Source organism: Sminthopsis crassicaudata, chromosome 1 (assembly GCF_048593235.1).
Source record: "Sminthopsis crassicaudata isolate SCR6 chromosome 1, ASM4859323v1, whole genome shotgun sequence".
Taxonomy (NCBI): Eukaryota; Metazoa; Chordata; class Mammalia; order Dasyuromorphia; family Dasyuridae; genus Sminthopsis; species Sminthopsis crassicaudata.
The window spans coordinates 496,517,149-496,538,297 of record NC_133617.1 but is presented as its reverse complement, the minus strand read 5'-3'; the positions used below and the strand labels follow the sequence as shown (position 1 = coordinate 496,538,297).

General features: G+C 32.9%; 1 protein-coding gene across 2 annotated transcripts in view; it reads left to right on the top strand.

Moving 5' to 3' along the window:
• The window catches only part of LOC141550622 (solute carrier family 12 member 2), a 106,961-nt gene that overhangs the window by 18,190 nt on the left and 67,622 nt on the right, over positions 1-21,149 (top strand). For both annotated transcript variants that reach the window (XM_074281450.1, XM_074281449.1), the window contains exon 2: positions 20,388-20,507. In XM_074281450.1, the coding sequence (XP_074137551.1) occupies positions 20,388-20,507 (120 nt within the window). The remainder of the gene's footprint in view (positions 1-20,387; positions 20,508-21,149) is intronic.

Below are 21,149 nucleotides of genomic sequence, written 5' to 3'. Positions count from 1 at the left end.
GAAACCTTATACATTATCTCTAATGTGTATATTTGTGAAAGATTGTTAAATTAAAAGAAAGCATTATAGTTATTCAGAAAATTCTATTCTGAAAGGAGATGTAAGTTTTCTTAAATCAGATTTTGTTAGACTTTACTATTCAGAATACTTAATAGTTTTTTTAAAATGTAAAATATAGATCTGTTTTCTCCAAATAATACTTAATCTTTAGTAATAGTGTTGTAAACACATAACCAGTTAGTGTTTGGGGATTGAAAATAGCAGTTGCAACATAATAGATTAATGTTCCTAACATATTCTGGTATACCTTGTTTGAGTATTGATAGACTTCAGTTCTAGGAGTAAAGAATATGACAGGCCAGGTGTAGATTTCTGAGCAATTCTTTTAACTGTAGTCATCAGTTCTGATTTGGAACATTATAAAGTAATATGAATAAATCATCGAATTTTATTTGTACTGCTTGAGGATTAAGCTTCACATTAATTCAGTTGGAAATTAATAGAGCATTGTTATCAAGAAGAGATCAGATTCCTTTAAAACAATACTGTTTTGAATGAGTAGTCTGGTACTGGGAGCACTGCACATAATATGACAAATCGCCGACAGCGCGGATGGGGAGTGTTGGTATCTTTTGGATGATATAATTAGTTAATACTTCCATTTGTGAAGGAATAGTAAACCTGGTCAATTTAACGTCAAGGATGAGTGTATATGCACATGCTAGACTAATTTAATACTAAATATAGATGTTGGCAATATGAAAATTTGAATTTGTGGATTTGAAATGGATATTTATAGATTAAAAGCACATCTTGGTTCAATTTAAAATAAAACAATATTTTTGCATCATTACTCGTAAATAATTTGGGCAATATCTATTTTTCAGGTTAAATAATAAATTGGTATCAATAACTATAGATTCAATGATAGTGTTGGCAATATATAATTGTGCACATACATTTGCCTATCATTTTGCAATACTGCCTAATAATCTAATCCCAATTTAAGGTTTTCTTCCTAAAATGCAAATTAGAATACTGTTGCTGCCCAATTAACTGCTCCTCGTAATGTTTTGCCTAATATTCTCTTCTTGCAGATTAACTGGTTAGGTAGCATCTGTTTATAGTAAGTTAAATGTTAGGGCCTGTTCTGGCCACAGAATGAGGCATTTGTAGGTCATTCAGTAGTTAACAATGGATTTATTTTACCATTCTCTAGATATTCAGTAAGGATATTCCTACATTGGCCATAGCTCCCTTCATTTCCCTATAGAAACATGTATGGTCTTCTGAGCAGGATATGGTGACTCCCACTTGGACTTGGAAGGAATAGCCCCTAGGTCTGGACAGCCTAGACTCTTATGTGGGGGAACATCTTATCTACCTTTAAGTGACACCAGAAAGCTTGCATGGTCAGAGACTACCCAGAAGCTATGTCAGGATGCAATTTGAGCCTTAACCCCTGGACTACTAGTCCACGAACAGCTTTGTAAGTTTTTAGAGGTAAACCATCCCTGTAAAGTTCTGATCAGCTCTCAGTTGTAATCCTTCTCTGGGAGGAGGTTTCTTTTCTCTGTGAATCTTTTTCTCTGTCCTCTTCACTTGCAAATCCACAGGACGCCTTCTCCTTGATCCAATCCAGAACTGACTTTCCGGACTCTAACTTCTTTTATCCTCCCAGAGAATGAACGTGGAATAACTCAGGGGCTTGTGGGAGAAATACTTCAACCAATGAACTTGCTCCTCTTAAATATGTAAGTTCCTCCTCAGAAGTTCAAAGGGGTAAAACTCCCCTTAAAGGCCGGAACTAGAGAATTGTTAAGTACCGACTTAGCACTTAGTAAGAATCTAACACATCCCAGCCTTCATGAGGGAAAAGGGTTAGGTATTTAGGCCTTTCTGATTGAATTAATTGAAGAAAGACTAGTTTAGTTAAAAAAAAAAAAAAAAAATTTTTTTTTTTTTTTTTTTTTTTTCATTTTTCTGAGGCTGGGATTAAGTGACTTGCCCAGGGTCACACAGCTAGGAAGTGTTAAGTGTCTGAGACCAGATTTGAACTCTGGTCCTCCTGAATTCAAGGCTGGTGCTCTATCCACTGTGCCACCTAGCTGCCCTAGTTCAATTTTTGAAACATAAATACGTTTCAAAAATTTAAGAGAACCTTAATATTTATATAAGTTCAGCTTCTCATTTAATACATGAGTAAACTAAATCTTCCTTGGACATTGTGGTTTACCCAGGCATTACCTAAGTTTTAGAATCAAGATTTTAAATCCCAAATTCACTGACTCTGACATCAGTGTTCTTTTCATTGCATTGTGAACTGATCCTTCTAATGCTCTTTCTAAAGACTGTTTTATTTTCATGAATCACAGAATCAGTCTTAAAATTTAAGGGAATTTAGAGAGATTCAAACACAACCTCTCCTCCACTCCATAGAGAAGAACATTTGTATTCTCTACTTGCATTTGTATAAATAGTATTTCTAGATCATTAAAAAGTTAAGCAATCTCGGGGCAGCTAGGTGGCACAGTGGATAGAGCACCAACCCTGAATTCAGGAGGACCTGAGTTCAAATCTGGTCTCAGACACTTAACACTTCCTAGCTGTGTGACCCTGGGCAAGTCACTTAACCCCAGCCTCAGGGGGGGGGGGGAAGTTAAGCAATCTCAAAGAGAAAATATCAGGCATATTTAGTTTGATATAGAAATTTGTCTCACCCTGTAGGAAAATAGCAGGGAAAGGAAAGGAGGAAGCTAATAGAAATGAAAACAGAAGTAGTACAGGGAAAGGTATAAGAAAGGGGGAGGGGCTATAAAAGGAGATGAGGAGGGTGGTCAGAAGCAAAACACTGGGGAGGAGGAAAAGGAAGAAAGGAAAGAAAAATATAACTTGGGGAAAATAAAATGGCAGGAAATAGTAATTTTAATTATGAATATGAATGAGATTAACACTCCCAAAGAAGGGAAGCAGATAGCAGACTGGATTATGAGCCAGAATCCTGCTATATGTTGTTTACAAGAAACACATTTAAAGCAGAGTGATACATACAGGGTAAAGGTTAACAGACTGGAGCAGAATCTATTATGCTTCAGCTGAAGTTTTTTAAAAAGCAGGGATAGCTATTCTGATCTCAGATCAAGCAAAAGCAAAAATAGATCTAATTAAAAAGTTAAGCAATCTTGTTGAAATGATTAGTTTGATTAAAATCCCTGCTAATAGGTCCAAATTTATCAGTGAGATTTGTCCTTTTACATCACCACATACCGTTATTCCTAATTCCATTTAGTTTATAAATCAAGATTATGAATTGATTAATATAAATTCAGCAGCATCAATTCTATGAAACTTGAAATTTGTACACCCGTGGTAGTCAAGATTGATACCTTCTTATATTAAGATCAACATTATTAATAATTTTCTTGATTTTTTTTTTTCCAAAAGATAGCATAGAGGTAATTTAAGCCCAGTCAAGGTCATAAAATAATGGGACTTGAATTACTGTTTTTTAAAATATGGTTACATGTACTAATTCCAAATAAATGACTTCATAAAGTAGGAAGAATAATGGTAGATTGATTATTGGTTTTTTTGTATAAATAGGCTGTTTCTGAGGGAAAAGCCTTTATTTTATGTTTAATGTTTTATGGTTTACATGGTGCTTTCTATTAGCATTCTTGAAAATTTAATATTTTGCCCAAGATAACCTAGCAGGTAGGAGACAGAACCAGAACTGGAAGCCAGGTCTAATGATTCCAAATGTGTCTTCTTTCAACTTTGTTATGGTTTGAAAAAGAATTGAAACACATGGTGTGTCACAGTTGTAATCTGAGATGATGGATTTGAAAAGTATTTTTTCATTAATCATTTCAGGAGATCTTAGTATAATGCTACTTAACATGTCTGCTAAGCTCCCTCCTGCTAATGTACCATACTTTATTCCCTTGCCTCAGCAGCAGATTTAACATTCCTTAGAGGAATTTCTTTGTAGGTCTCCTGTACTTCATAAATTACTTCAGATGTTTTTATTCTCCAGATTGGTATATGTAAGTTTGTATTTTGGCTAATGTGGTAAAAAGAAAACTACCTCTATTCTTGTTTTCCTAATAATGATTTTTATAGGAGGAATATAGGAGGCAAATGCTGCTCATTTTGCTACTTAATTTTGTAACAAGCCACCTGCTGATATGGTACTAGTTGTAACAATGACATAGCTTTCTTGATTTTGTTAAGAAATGAATGTTCCACATAAGCAGAGTTTCCAGGTAACTGAAGCTTACAACTTTCAGCACCGCTGGAACTTTTTCTAAACTGTGTTGCATACTTTCTTGCCTTAACTAGAAGCATACATGATATAATTTTTCTAATCTTTTCAGGATCTTTATATTTATCATTTGATTTTTAAATTGGATACTACCTATATAGTTCTGTTCCCAAAGTTAATGGGATCAATGCATCCATAGAATTTGGAAGGTAAAAAAAGCTTTAGAGATAGGTTATCTTGGCCAACTAACTCACTCATTTCCCAGATGAGGAAACGGAAGACCAGAAAGAGGAAGTAACATTTCCTAAGATGGTTTCTTAAAGTGTAGGCTATCAATCTATTTTTAAAAATATATTGGCCACTATTTCCTTTTTTAAACGTTTTAATAAAATACAATTAAGTTGAAATAATCTATGGAAATATATAAATACCCTTTAGGTATTTAGGTATAATTGCTTTGGAAGAAAGTAGCCCCTTTTACATAGCACCCTTTAGTTTGTTTGCAAATATAATGTTTAAGTATTAGCTTTTATGTAATTTGCTGGTATAGTATATCTACTATGTTCTTTATATAGTTGGAGATTTTCACTTGATTGTTCCATAGAGCTAACCCAAACTGAGTTACATAGCTATATTATAAATGTACTTATGTGATAATCTTAAACTTTGTGTATACATTGTACATTTAGTAAGAAATTGTACAGTGTAACTGATTCAGAAGCACTGTGTGCAAAAACAGTTTTTTTGTTTTGACACAGCAATAATAATTTCAGTGAGGAAGTTGGTAATGATTCTGATGCTAGTAATAGATATTCATCCTTCAACGTTTTTGTAACTTTATACCCATTCTAAGAATTAACATTAATAATTTGTGAAGTTACTTTACCAGAAAACAAGCTCCTTAATATTGGTATTGTACTTGATTTTTACTCTGCAAGTAATATTTTTGTATTAATAATAAAGCTCAGTGAATCAGTAGAGATTAACTTGTACTTTGAGGAAAAGCAAAATGGATTTCAATAGAATTGATTTCTTTTGTAATTCTGCGTATTTTATGTATTTTATAACATTCTGAGAAGTGGTGTGGGGGTTCTCACCTGGCTGCCAAAGGGAAGAAGTTTATGATACAACAGCTAAAGAACCCTGGCCCAAAGTTAGCAAATCTAGAAATAAGATGAAGGCTAAATTCAGTGTTCTTTCGACTACAAAACATCACTACTTAATTTTTAAAGTTAAGTGATTGGAACTTCAAATTATCCTTATAGAAACAATATGACATAAATAATATTTAGATTTCCAAGCTAATCCAAAGGGAAAAAAATCTCACCTTTAAAATGTAAATGAACTATAATAATAACTAGAATTCTAGATTATAGAAGAAGAGAAAATCATTGCTTTCTTTTCTTGTTGCAGTTAGAACCAAGAAAAACTTTTTTTGCCCTCCTATGGACTTTATTATACTTCTTCCTTTATAATGCCATTCTTCTTAGACTTTTTGTTTCCCATATTACCTCTAGTCTCTTATTATAGTACTGGAAGGTATAGGGAAAAAGAAAAGATTTATAAAGTTCCAAAATTATTCACTCTTTTTTTTTTCTCTCCCAGATAAAAATAGTGTGACTGATTTCTCTTAATCTTCCTCTAGTGTTTCTTCTGAACTGAATGTCTTTTAGGATTTTTTACTCATATCCACAGCCAATTCATTTCTACCCCGCCAAATCTATTTCTCTTCCAGATTTTCATATTACTTATTAAGGGTACCATTCTCCTAACAAGCACCCAGACTTAAAATCTTGGTTATAATCCTTGATCCCATTCTCACTCACCCTATATACTCCCCAAATTGCCAGATCTTTTTTCTCTTTTTTTTGACCTCTCTTATAGACCCCCTTCTCCTTGTTCATACTGCTCCCCATCCTAGTTTTTATCCTCATTACAGTTTAGTTAGTAATATACCAGCTTCTAGTCATTTTTGCCTCAAATTTATTTTTTTAACTTTTTATTTTCAAAACATATGCATAATTTTCAGTATGCACCCTTGCAAAACTTGGTGTTCCAAATTTTTTCTCCCTCCGTTTGCCCCATCCCCCCAGACAGTAAGTAATCCAATATATGTTAAATGTGTACGTTTCTTCTATACATATTTCCACAATTATCATGCTCCACAAGAAAAATCAGATCAAAAAGTAAAAAAGAAAAAGGAAAATAAAAAGCAAGCAAACAACAAAAATAAGTTAAAATACTCTGTTGTGATCCATACTGTGTTCCCCCAGTCCTCTCTTTTGGGTGCAAATGGCTCTCTCCATCACAAGACTATTGGAATTGATCTGAATCATCTAACTGTTGAAAAGAGCCACATTTGTTGGAATTGATCATAGTATAATATTCTTGTTGCTGTGTACATTATACTCTTGGTTATACTTTTGATTCTATTCATTTCATTACATCAGTTCATATAAGTCTCTCCAGAGCTCTCTGAAGTCATCCTCCCTATCATTTCTTATAGAAAAATAATATTCTACAACATTCATATACCATAACTTATTCAACCATTCTCCAGCTGATGGGCATCCACTCAGTTTCCAGTTTCTAGCCACTACAAAAAGGGCTGCCACAAATATTTTTGCACATGTGGATCCCTTTACCTCCTTTAAGGTCTCTTTGGGATACAAGTCCAGTAGTAATACTGCTGGATCAAACACATTCCCTCCTACGTTCATCATTATCTTTTTTATTCTCCCCCCCTCCCCCCAGGCTGGGGTTAAGTGACTTGCCCAGGGTCACACAGCTAGGAAGTGTTAAGTGTCTGAGACCAGATTTGAACTCTGGTCATCCTGAATTCAAGGCTGATTAAGAGCATTTTTTCACATGACTAGAAAATGGTTTTAATTTCTTCATCTGAAAATTGTTTGTATCCTTTGACTATTTATCAATTGGAGAATAGCTTGTATTATACATTTGAGTCAATTATCTATATATTTTAGAAATGATCTGCCTCAACTTTCTTTACTCTTAGGCATCTTTCTAAACACAGCTACTAAAGTGATTTAAAAAAAAAAAAATTCAGGTCTTGACCTTGCTATCTCCATATTCAATCAGCTTCAGCAACTTTCTGTTAGCTTTAGCATTAAAGTTCTTCAGTATGGCTCTTGTTACCATTCCAGTTTTTTTTAAGTATTACTTGCCTCTGCAGTCTAACCAGATTCTGTCCTACTTGCTGTTCCTCACAAAACAAGCTGTATTGCCCAGCGTGGCTCTGGTTATCTTGCCATGTCTAATTCTCATCTGCACTTTTTAGAACCTGTTTCCTTCAAGACTAATGTCTCCTTCTCCACATTCTCCTTCATTCCTCCATTTGTTAGTGCTCTTCTTTCCAAAATGACTTTGTGCAGAAAGTATAAAAATGAGCAAAACATTCTTAGCCTGTACATGTTTCCTTCTTTAAAGTGTAAGCTCCTCAAGGGAGGAACTCTGACTTTTTAAAAATCTTTGTATATCCAATGCTTACTACAGGGTTTGGCACCTACCAGATATTTGATAGATACTTGTTGTTTGATTTTTTTTTTTAATATCCAGTAGCCCTCTACCAATGTAATCAATAAGTGTTCCATAACCTAAAGGAGGTACTTGGGACATTTGAGATTAATGATTTGTGCAGTGTCACAAGCTAGTTAAAATTCAGGTATGAACTCAAATCCCCCTGACTTCCAAGCCAAGACTGTCTTTCATATCACACTGCTTATTAAATCAAATAAATCTCTATATTTATTAGAATTTAAAGTAGTACAACAAATGCAAAAAACTTTTGGTTCTTGGGAGCAAGATTATATTTGAACAAGGAATCAGTATCCTTTGTACTAAGAGCCATTGCAGATTTTTTTCTGTAATCATTTCAGCTCCCTGTAGTCATTTCAGTTCCTTCCAAGTCCTAAATTCTTCCTATTTTTTTGCAATCCTGGTCTAATCCTGAATTTATAGATTGTATAAAAGCATCATTTTTTAGCGAGGAGCAGAATCTGGTGAAGGTAAGAAGATTCTTACTGTTACATTTTTTATATTGCTCATAATCCCCTCCCTTTCTATCCCAATAGAACAAAAATAATGAGGGGGGAAAAGTCAGGCTGATAACTTCTTAAGTATCATATACTTTTTATAATTCTTATGTTTAGCTTCTTCCTCATTCTCTCCATTCTCCCTTATCCCATCTATGATCTTTTGGTCAGGAAATAAGGTAACTTAAATGAGTGATAATTATGTCTAAACTTAGCGTAAATAAGCTGAGTGAAGGTCTGAATGGACTCTTGTGATAATATTTAGTTTACATCCCTTTTTAGCTTCCTTTGGCTGGGATGTATCTTAATGAGTGAGATTGCTGGATAGGTCACTTTTTGAAATGATTTATTAATGATACTATTCTAAACATTTTGAAGTTTTGTCTTGAATTTTAAGGACCTAAAAATGGTCACTTTTATTTTAAACATTTTTTATTTTAAAAATTCATGCTGACTCGGTAAAGTAAAATTTGTGTCTTTGGATAATACACACCTTCATTTATAAGCCTTACAAAGCTTAAATATTCCTATAAAATAGATTTTTGGATTGTTAGAATATAAACTTAGAATATGAACTTGATGGTTTTCTTTTGCTCAATGTAATACAATTGTTGTATATTAGTGCAATGTATTTTAAGGTTTCTTGCTTTGTTCCATTTATCATATTGATGAATAAAATGACTCTTATTTTACTGGATGAACATGTAAGAGTTAAGTAAGAATTTTCACATTTAACCTATATCCACTTTGTATTTTCATACTCATTCCATCAGTGTAATATTTGAGAGGGGGTCCTACTGCACTCAAATTTTAAAATTTGGTGTAATGCAGAATTTCTTAGCTTATGTCCCTTTATGTTAACTTCTAGAAAATGTTTAAAATCTAACAGAATGAATAATTCTAGTTTTAATTTTCTTAAGTTTGGGGGAGACAACTATCAACAGTTATTCAGATTTCTGTTATAGCTAATAAAAGTGATTTGTAAACTGAAATCTTTTTACTTCATAAAAACTCAGTAAGATTTTTATTAATTGTACATAATTATCTATAATTTTTGCACATTATCCATTAATTAATGCACATACTATCTATATTGTACAAGTGAAGAAACTGAGCTTCAGAAATTAGTTAACTGCCCTGTAGTTAATATAGTTAATACTCTAAGTAATCTCAACTTTATTCTAAGTCTTTTTACATTTAGGAAGATCTTTCCATTATACCATATATTGACCTCATTTTCCATGTTTGGTCATATTAAACTTTTGGCCACATTTGGCCATTGACTGGAGAGGAAAATTAACTTGGACTGCTTTTTCAGAATATAAATTTCAGAGCATATGTCACATCTATTGAGAAAGTTAAATGAAGACATGTAAAAATCTGGTGGAATTAGGGGCAAGAGGAGATTGTGAAACTAGTGACAAGGATAAAAATTAAGATACTAGTATAAGCACTCTGAATTTGAACTAAAGTGAGTATGAGAATAACAATCTATTTGTAAACTATTTTGAAAGGACCTTAATATTTGAATATCTGGTGTGGTAGAATGATTAGAAGTGACTAAGATTTATGTACTGATTGACTACGATTAGCAAACCAAGAAGGAGATTGTCATTTTGTAGAGGGGCATGTTAAAGTAGAGGGGCGGGCATTATCTAAAACTAATTTAGTTAGAGGTGAGAGAGTACATTATAGGATTTCAAGCTGGAAAAAGAAAAGATCTTTATGGTCTTTATGACCATAAATCATCCCTATATAATCTTCTATATAATCTTCCTTATAAAATTTAGGTAAGTGCCTGCTAAAATAAGTATTAGAGTGGGATGAAAAAAAGTAAGATCGAGAAGTATTTGGAGAAATGTCATTTAATACCTTTAAATATACCTTTTAAAAGAAAAATAAAAAGATATCTCTTTAATATATAGTATGTCCCTGGAATCTTATTATAAAGGGAAAGTGGAAAATCCCAGAACAACTAGAGAGAAGCATTTTTTATTAGCTGCCGAATGCTTTTAAACTTAAACATTTTAAGTTAATGTTTAGTAAAATAATTCTACTTTACTCTACAAAAAGATAAATATATTGTCTCATCAAAACTCAGATGTTCATTTAACAGACCACATAATGGAAAACCTTTAGTATAATTTTCAAAGAATGTCATCATGTGGCAGGGTAAATGAATATTTGTGGCTCAAAACATTTTGTGTTGAGCTAGAATATAAATAGAACCAGACAGGTTAGACTTTTTTTTTAAGTTAAAATTTAAGCTTTATATGCAAACTTCATTTTTTAATTTAATACTTTTTTTCAGTGAAGAATTAGCCTCTTGTTGGACTTTTTATCACTTGATATTAGAAGCATTAAAGCATTTTAGCAAGCACAGAGAAAAATCACTGATTTCATACACCTTCTAATTGATTTCTTTCCACCTTTATCCTGTAAGTAAAGTAAAAAAGCAAGTAAAAAACCCTCTTTTTTTTTTTTTAAGTAGGCTAGAGATGGCAGATTTTATTTCTACTTAGAAAATTGCAAGCACAAGTGTTTGTAAGTTTAGTCTTTCACTTGTTTAGTAGATAAGGCATGAATTTCTTCAAGCTGCCAGTGCTTCTCTCCAAATTCCCTTGTATTTGTTTTGAATGTATTTATTTTCTCTATATTTTATTTATACACGTTGTCTGTAAACAAAAGTTCCTTGAGGTGAGGGATTTTCATTTTTTTTTCTTTTTGTCTGTCTTGCTCAGCACAATGAATGTCACATAGGTTGTCTTCTTTCATGAATATTATTTTGTAGATTCTGATTGTCCTTATCCCAAATATCCTTAAAACCATATTGATACATATAGATTCTAAGGCCTCAAGAAGTTGTTAATTCTAATTACTTGCAAAGGTTGTAAGGGAGAATTGAAAACACATTGAGAAAGATACAAGAGTATCTACTTTATTACAGCCCTTCTTAAGTGGACCCTTTAGGGTCTAAAGCCTCTTTCAAGGAGTTGTTGAGGTCAGTGCTATTTTCAGAATAATATTAAGATATTACTTGCTTGTTAAAAGACTCCTTCCTTTTTCAACTACATATGTGAGGCTGAATTTTCTTCACATATTTCAGCCAAAATAACATAACATTAAATTGATTACAGAACCAGATCTAAGATTCCCAAAAGTTGTCTGTTAAGCCAGACATCAAAGAGATTTGCAAAAACATGTAAAATAATGCTACTCTCCTCAATTATGGGTTTTTTTTTTTGTTTGGGAAAGTAGTTATTTTTAATAAAAATGTGTTATATTAACATATTGTCATTTTTAAAGAGTAAATATTTTTAAAATATCATCAGTTTTAATTTCTAATGTGATGAATTAGTTTGTTTTTTTTTTTAACTTTTTATTGACAGAATAATGGGTGATTTTTTTCATACAGTATTGTTGTTGAAGCATATAATGATCTCTTGGTTCTGCTCATTTCACTCAGCATTAGTTCATGTAAGTCTCTCCAAGCCTCTCTGTATTCATCCTCCTGGTCATTTCTTACAGAACAATAATATTCCAGAACATTCATATACCACAATTTACCCAACCATTCATTTTCCAGTTTCTAGCCACACATAAAGGACTCCCACAAACATTTTTACATATATAGGTCCCTTTCCCTTCTTTAGTATCTTTTTGGGATATAAGCCCAGTTGTAACACTGATAGATCAAAGGGTATGCACAGTTTGATAACCTTTTGGGCATAATTCCAGATTGCTCTCCAGAATGGTTGGATTTGTTCACAACTCCACCAACCATCAGTGTCCCAGTTTTCCCTCATCCCCTCAAAAATTCATCATTATTTTTTTCTTGTCATTCTAGCCAATCTGACAGGTGTGTAGTGGTATCTCAGAGTTGTCTTAATTTGCATTTCTCTGATCAATAGTGATTTGGAATACCCTTTCATATGAGTAGAAATAGTTCCAATTTCATCATCTGAAAATTGTCTGTTCATATCTTTGACCATTTATGTGATGAATTGTTTTAACCTACATAAAAATAGCTCGGGGCGGAATTCGTGGGCTCAACAATTTTTAAGAGTATAAAGAAGTCCTGAGACCCAAAAAGTTTGAAAACTGCAAAACTATTATATATTTGGAACTATGAGTCCTTGCTTCATAGAAGATGTCATTACTAACATTTCAAATTATCTAGTAATTCCTGTCTCAATTTTAAGTGATATTTAAAATACAAATACATAGATATATTCCCAGAGGTATACTTTGGAGATAACATGTGTTGAGTTCCAGGTCATGAATATTATAGTAAAATAAGTTATCCAATTTTTTAGAATTCCCAGGGCATACAAAAGTTATATTTATACTATATTATACTCTATATAAGTGTGCAATAGTATTCTGTATAAAAAATTGTATATATTTTATTCTAAAAAATTTTAACATCTGAGTCTTCGGTGAATTCTAATCTTTTTGCTGGGGAAGTATTGCCTCAGTGTTGATGACTGTTGACTAATCAGGGTTGTGGTTATTGAAGGAAGGTTGGAGTGGGTGTGGTAATTTCTTAACATTAGACTGCAATGAAATTTGCTCCATCAGTTAGCTCTTCCTTTCACTTGAATGCTTGGAGGTCATTGTAGGATTACTAATTGGCCTAATTTTTCTGTTGTTTCTCAGGGAATTGGGAGACCTGAGAGGAAAGGGGAGGAGGGAGAGACCAAGAGAAAGGGGAAAGGAAGGGAGAGAGGGAGGAGAGGAAGAGAGAGAGGAGGAGGACATGGAGAGGGAGAGAGAAAAGGAGAGGACACATGACATCTGATCAGTGAAGCAGTCAGAACACGCATTATTGATTAGTTCTCTCTGTCTTGTTTGGGCACACTTCATGGTACCCTAAAACCATCATAATAGTAACATCAAAGATCACAGATGACCATAACATTTATAATAATGATGAAAATGTTTGAAATATTGTGAGAAATCCTGTGTGAGCACACTGGAAAAATGACATCAATAGATTTGTTGGAAGCAGGATTGCCAAAAAACGTCAATTTATTAAACAAACAAATAAACAAAAACCCCCACAGTATCTGCAAAGCACAATAAACAGGGTATTCCTGTATTTATGTGTGTATATATAAATCTTCCAAGTTACAAAGGAAGGTAATTGAAAAATATGATTTAATTGTGCATGTAGTTGCTTTGCAACCATCTTTTCTGGAATATGCCTAATTACTTAAGCTATAGAGAGCCAACCTCAGAGTTATAAAGACCTGGGTTCAAGTCCCACCTCTTAAAAGTATCACCTATTTGAATTGGGTTAATCATTTATTTACCCTTTCAGTACTCAGTGATTTAAGAACAGTTCTCATTACTAGTACTGTATAACAAGTTTGTTCCACCAACTTCCTCACATTCTCATTAAAACATCACAAGATCTCTATGAAGTGAGTAATATTAAAGGATTATCTTCATTTTTACAAAAAAAAGGAAATTAACTAAAAATAAGAACATTCTAAAAACTTCAGAGATTTCAGACATTAAGCATTTGTCAGTAAACTTTAAGAACCTATTATGCATCAGACACTATGGTAGGCACTTCATATACAAAGAAAAAGAAGGGCCCAGCTTCAAGGAGCTCACATCTAACATACTACTCCATACAAATAAACTAGAGGATAGATAGGAAAAAATCAACAGACAGAAGGTATTAGAATTAAGAAGGGTTTTAGTTAAGATTTGAATGAAGCCAGCACATGGAGATGAGGAAGTAGATTTCACGTGTGAAAGACAGATACTGGAAATTGAGAGTTAAAAGTATTTTGTTCCAAGAAGAGCAAGGAAGCCAGTTTCACTGCATCAGAGTGAATGGGGAGGTGGATTTGTAAGGTGAGAATATATATTTTTTAATGGCAAGGAGGGCTGGGTTATGAAGGACTTTGAACTCCAAGCAGAGGATTTTATACTTAATTTTGGGTGTTTTAAGAAACTAGTTTATTGAGAAATAGATAAACCTATAAATTAGGAAAATTACTTCAGCCATTGAGTGGAAGCTAGACTGGAAACTTGTAGCAGATTAACTTATTAGCCGACTTAACAATAGTCCAAGTACAAGGAGACAAAGGCCTGTCCTAGAGTGGTGGCAATATCAGAAGAGAAAAAGAGTGAAAGGTGAAATCAGTAGGCCCTGATATTGTATAATGAAGAGTCAAGGATAACACTTAAGATTGAGAGCTGGGGAATCAAAAGGGATAATGGTGCCCTCAACAGTAAAAGGGAAGTTTGGAAGGAGATGGGGGAAGGGTATAGGAGTTAAAATTATAAGTTCAGTCTTGAATATGGAGCATCCAGTTCAAAATGTCTTATTGATATTCATTTAGAAATGTAAGTCTGGAAGTTAGGAGAAGAGGTTAGGACTGGATATATCGATTTGAGAATCATCAATATAGAAATGACAATTGAATAAAGGGAGAAAGAGAAGAGGGCCAAGGATAGATCCTTGATGAACTCCCATAGTTGGTGAATGTAATCTGTATTGAAAACCCAGCAATGGAGAATAAAAAAGTATAGTCAGGCTAATAGGAAAGAGAACCAGGAAAAATTAATGTTGTTAAAACTTAGAGAGAAGAGACTATCTAGAGGTACTGTGAATACTATTAAAAGGCAGTTCCTACCCTCAAGGAATTTCTGTTCTAACAGGAAGACAAAATATAAAAGAATGCAAAAAAGGAGGACTGGAGAAATGATGACCCTGCTGAGAAAGTCTGTGAAGTCTGAGCATAACTAGAAGGGAATAAAGCATGGTTAGCGACCAAATGGATATCAGCAGAAGGTATCATCAGTGGGAGAAGAGGGTTGGCATGGTAGAGAAATGAAGGCAGCTGAGTTATGGTATCAGTCTAATGAGTCAGCATGTCTGAAAAGGAAAAGAAGATAGGAATTGAGTTCTAATTTTACTTTCTTTCCTAACCCATGGTTTTCAGGATATTGAGTATTTATTTAGCCAATACACCGTTACAGTGGATTGAACCTCACTTGCTAAGAAAAACACATTTGCTTAAAAATACTTAATGATACTGGCTATGTGAACTTTTAAAGAAATGTTCAACCTAATTATTAACCATGTAAAAATGATCTCCAGTTTAAGAGTATGATTTCCAAAAATAATATAGAAACATAGACTCAGAGATTCCTGCAGAGAAGATGCACAGATTATGATCACAGATTATGGTTATGATTATCTATTTGGTTTTGCTTAAAATCAGATCATGTAGCCTTTCTGTTTCAGTATTCAAACATATGGACAGAAGGTAAAAAGAGAGCTTGAAGGATTATCTACTTAAAAAGCATTTTATTTTAACCTAATAGATAAAGTGCCAATCTCAGAACCAGAAGCTGATTTAGAGTCAAGGTTATTTGGTTTGTACACATCCCTGTTTCAGTATCCTTATTCTTAACTTAAAGTAGTAATACTTCAGAGTTGTTGTGATTTCCAAATAAGATATGAAGTGCTATATGAATGTCAGTATTAATAATGGTGGTAGTTTTGATTATTAAATAAACAACAAAGACTTTAAATTTTAGGGAAAATTTTTTGTTTGTCATTTTCCAGCATTATTTAAAAATTTTTCCTTCATTTTGCTGGCTGATAATTTGAAGCTCAATTACTGAAACCCCTAGACGCTTGATAATTATTTGTCTTCTTAACTTTTCTTTAAAGCAAAAGGCCACAGTTGTAGCTCACTAACAATTTCCTTTCCTCCTTTGGATATAAAAGTGAGAAATATGATGATCTGAATAATTCAGAGGAATTTAAATTGTTTGGTAGGAAAAGGCTTTTTGTGAGATTTGGTGGAGTCATTTATTTCATGCTTGTGGTTAGTTAGTTCCCCACTGATGTAGGTTGCTGCTCCTGAGACTCATATTATGGAGTTCATCTCTGTATTATTCTTCCATAAATACTTTGTAGAGGTTCTACTCAAAAGGCTGGACACCTTTCTCCTGCTTTTAATATTTAGTATTATCTTTCTACTGTTCAGACAAATCTATTTATGGCTTTTCATATTGTAAAAGTGATCTCTCTTTTTGGGTCATATATTTGCCAACATGCTAAGTTTCTTATGTTTCTTTTTTTTTACTGTGGGGTTAATAAGACATTTTGAAATACTATTTATATATGAAATCTAACAACTTTGGAATCCTTTAAAAAATTTGGAGGAGTCCATTCTTAACTAGCAATGCATGGAAACAAATGTAGCTTTTCATTTTGACAATGCATGCCATGTTTAACTGCATAGTAAACTGTAGCCTAATTAAGAATCCAATCCATTAAAATCTTTAGGACCTCACATCCTCGAGGGAGATTGAATGTGCCAAATTCAATAGCCTTTTCTCAGCCCTCATTCTTCTCAGCCTTTCTGCAACCTTTGATATTATTGATCACCCTCTTCTCCTTGATAATTTTCTGTTTTCAGATATCACTCTTTCATGGTTTTCTTCTTACCTATCTGTTCTTTCTTGGTTTCTTTTGCTGTATCCTCTACAGATTAACCTCTCTGATTTAGGTATTCCTCAGGAAATCTTCCCTCTTCTCTCTATACTACCTCCTTTGATGATCTTATCAATTCCAGTGGATTTAATTACCATCTGTATGCCAACAATTTTACATCCCACCCATCCTTCTCTTCTGCTAAATCAGTAAACCTCCATTTTCAAACTGTCTTTCAGACATGTTGAACTGGATGTCTAGTAGACTTCTTAAATGCAGCACATCAAAAACAGAACTCATTATCTTTCCTCTTATTTCCTTTCCCCATTACTGTGGGGTATAATACTACTCTCTTCCCTGGGCTTTACAGTCTAGGTGTTCTCCTCTACTCCTCACTATATGAAAATAACTGCATTCCCCCACATAAAGTCAGTCCATTGACAAGGCCTGGTATTTTCCCCTTTGCAGTATATTTTCTCTCCTCTGACGCTGACCACTCTCCTGTAGACCTTCATCACTTCATACTTATGGAAACTGATTTCTGTTTGGATTCTGTTCTGAATGGGCCATGCATTCTTGGGCTTCTATGCTTCTTTCTCCTCAGATAAAGTCTTGGTGCTTGGAATGCTCCTCTACCTTCTTACACCTTTTTAAATTCCTGCTCATCTTTTGAAACCCAATTCAAAGCTTTCCAGACCCTTAATACTTAATTTTTTTAACTCTGGTAAGAGATGCCAGCACTCTTACTTCTGAACATCTGGAATGAAAAGAAAGGAATCAAAGAAGTCTTCATGGGAAACTGGAAAATTAAAAAAAAAAAAAAAGATTTTTAGACTTACTTTAGTTTGGATAAACTTTTTTGTATTGTTTTCTTCATTCATATTCTACTTGCAGAAAATTGTGAGAAATTTTGATTTTTATTTTTGTAGGAGGAATATGATTTTTAAAATATTCATTTTATGAATTATAGAAGAAAAATAAATTTTATTAAGTGAACTATTTTCCATACAGAAAGGTGACAGTCAAATTTAAGGTTACTTGCAGATCTTAAACTCAGAAATGTAATTCCAGCATACACCCACAGAAATTTTAGAACGCCTTCTTGTTGTTTCTGCATTGCTAAAAAGGCATCCACTTATGTGGTAAGCACTGACAACAGTAGTCTATTAGTAAATCTTTACATATGCCTTGATTTTCTTTTCTTAGATGTACGAGGTAAATATCCAAAAATCTGTTTATTGTGGAGTTGGAGCAGATATGAACTATTTTGGATGATCTTATATATTAATACATAACAAAATAAGAAGTACTAATCATAGCATAGCAGTATTTAATAATGGAAAAGTCATCAACTTCAGCTATGAATTTATAAATCAAAATTATTTTGATCCAATCTCTTCTTCAGAACAATCGTATTATGTGGTTTGAATTGTCAAGACAGATTTACTGGTATATAAACCAACATTTGAAGCCTAAATGTCCCTTCAAATATCTGTATAAGACTTTGGCTTTAAGATCTTTTCATTTATTTTACCTATCTATGAATCACCTGGTTGACCATTTTATCTCAAATAGAGGTAAGAACTAGGAAAGTGGAGAGGGGAATGAATGTGAAAGTCCATGCTCTGAAAAGGCTTAGGAACTTTGCTAGAAAGACAAACATTTTAACTCTTAAACTTTCTTTTTATATAATTTGGAAATGTATGATGTATAAACCCCTGAGAGGCACATAAAATAGGAAAAATGACCTGCCAACAGTGTACTGATCGCTTCCCAGGGAGAACTGATAGCAGGATATATAAGGAACATGTGAATTTAAAAACAGTCATAACTCAAAACACCGTGTTTTGGGATTATTGGGCTCAGTTTGGCATAACTGAATTCAGAATGATACTGCTGTTCTAGTATAATATAAGAATTTTTTAAAAAATTATTATTGTTGAGTTACCTAATCATGATTTGTTATCAAGAGAAAAAAAAAGTTTAAATTTTGTTTACTGTAAGAAGATGGAAAAGTATGTAATATGTTTTTGAAAGATTGATAGCCAAAAGAATTAACAAAGTTTTTGTGGAATTAAAGCTATTTAAAACAACTCATTCTCTGACTATACTAATATTTGCATTTGAGAATTTAAAAAGTAGAACTCCTTATTTTATCACTTTACAGAAAGCTATGAAAATAAAAGATTTTCTTAAAAAAACAGCAATTTTCTTAAACTGCCTTAGCCATGGTATTATTAAAGTCTAGTCAAGTTAGTATAATTTGACTTAGATGTAATCTTTTGGAATCTGGAATTTGAAGAATTTAAAACTATGCTTTTATAAAATAAATATTCTAGACTGAACTTCTGTATTTTACATATTGATAGTTGTTTACAAGTAAAGTATTAAGGCTTTTTACTTCTACTTTTTGCTCTTCCTTTAAAGGGCTTAAACCAAGAAAAAATAAAACAATCTCAGGACATAGTTGGAGTAAGATAATTTGGTCTTTTGGGGTTTGAATGTCTTGGACATTAGGATTTTTGAAACTTTAAATTTCTTTTTTCTTCTATAATATATATGATATTATCTGTTAGATGAGGAGGGAGATGGTTGAGATGTTCAGTATTGAGAGTTTAGATATAGACCATGTTCAATCAAGCATGACTTAACTTGCCTATTGAATGTTGGACTCGTATTTTCATGACTTCAAGTACAAATCAGCTTTCATAGACTTCAGTTGGTTCTATACAATGCTCTGAGGCATGCCAAATCATCTTTTCCCTAAGATTTAGCAGTAACATTTTGGGATTGATTTCAGTTCTCTTCTTTTGTTATCAAGGGCTGCTATAAATGGGAGTAGATTCACAGGCAGAATTCTGCAGTCTGATGTATCTAGGACCCAGAAACTTTGACAGAATTTAATCAATTGCCAGAGGGAATAAGAGACAAATTTATAAATTTTTGAAAATCTTAGGGAAAAAGTGTGCCTGGTATGTAATGAGGAAGAGCACATGTATGCTAACAATACATGCATGCCAGTTGGGGAAGGAGGAGGAGTAAGAGAACTTAACATTTTAGCAGGAGAAAATTTTCAGGATTGGATGTGGATCCAAGTACAGGTCACATGTAAAGTATTAGGGATATACATTTAAAAAACATCTGTTTAAACATGGTTGATTAGATTAGATGAGCTCGCCAAAGGAGTGATTAGAAAAAGGAAAATGAACTTTTTGAATTAACTAACCTAGATATAGGCAGATATTACTCTGATATATCAGATTCTTATTGGGTAAAAATAATAATAAGTGAAAAAATAGACTTTTTGTCATTTTTTTGGTTTTTTTTTGTCATTTTTAAAATAACTGAGATGCTTTCTTTTAATATGACTTTGTATCATTAATCTTTTCAAAGTGTTTTTAAAAAACACTAAGTCCATCCATTCATTAACAAATTTGTGGAGCATCTTTGAGGCATTGTCATAAGGTTGCTCTCTGCTAGTTATTTTTTTTTTTTACTTTAAAATATGTGGTCTTGATTCACAATTAAATTCTCTTTCTAATTTTGAAAAAAAAATTCTTGAATTAAACCACAAATCACAATTTTTTTCTTTTTGTCTAACCAGGAACCTTTTGAGGATGGCTTTGCAAATGGAGAAGAAGGTACTCCAACCAGAGAAGCTGTAGTCACATACACTGCAGAAAGTAAAGGTGTGGTGAAGTTTGGCTGGATAAAGGGTGTTTTAGTAAGTATATAAACAATTTTATATTTAGCATGGTAGTTTCCCACAGGGTTCACTTTAAATGCTACTTTCTTCTGTGAGAGTTTTCTTGATTCCTTCTAGTTATTATTCTTTTTCTATTGAAGTTTTTTTTGTATTACTTTATAATTATGTGTACAGTATTTTTACTTACTTTTTTGCATACCTATTGTATTTCATCAGTAGGATATAAGCTTCTTCTTCACATGGGCTATTTTATTATATTTTTATGTTTCCAGAATTTAACACAGTTAAATTTTCATCCAGCTATCCAAAGTTGAATTTTAGTTATTCTAGAACATTATATATGTATATCACGGTTTCTTAAGGAAGTTCAGTGTTTTTCCCAATTTAGTTTTCTTTTGAATCCTTTAGGAAAAGACCATATCAAGTTGTACCCAGGCAATCTTTTCTATTTCTGTTATTAAAATGTAATGAGACCAAATAAATGTTTCTATCACTAAGGTAATCAGTTCATCCAGTGTTTCTTAAGTGGCTACTTTTTGTGCAGCTAAGAGGTGGTATAATTTAATAAAAGGTCAGGAAGACTTAAGATAAGTATTCTTCAAACATATTAGTTGGGACAAGCACTTAGCCTCTCTCTTAGTCCCAGGCAACACTTCAAGA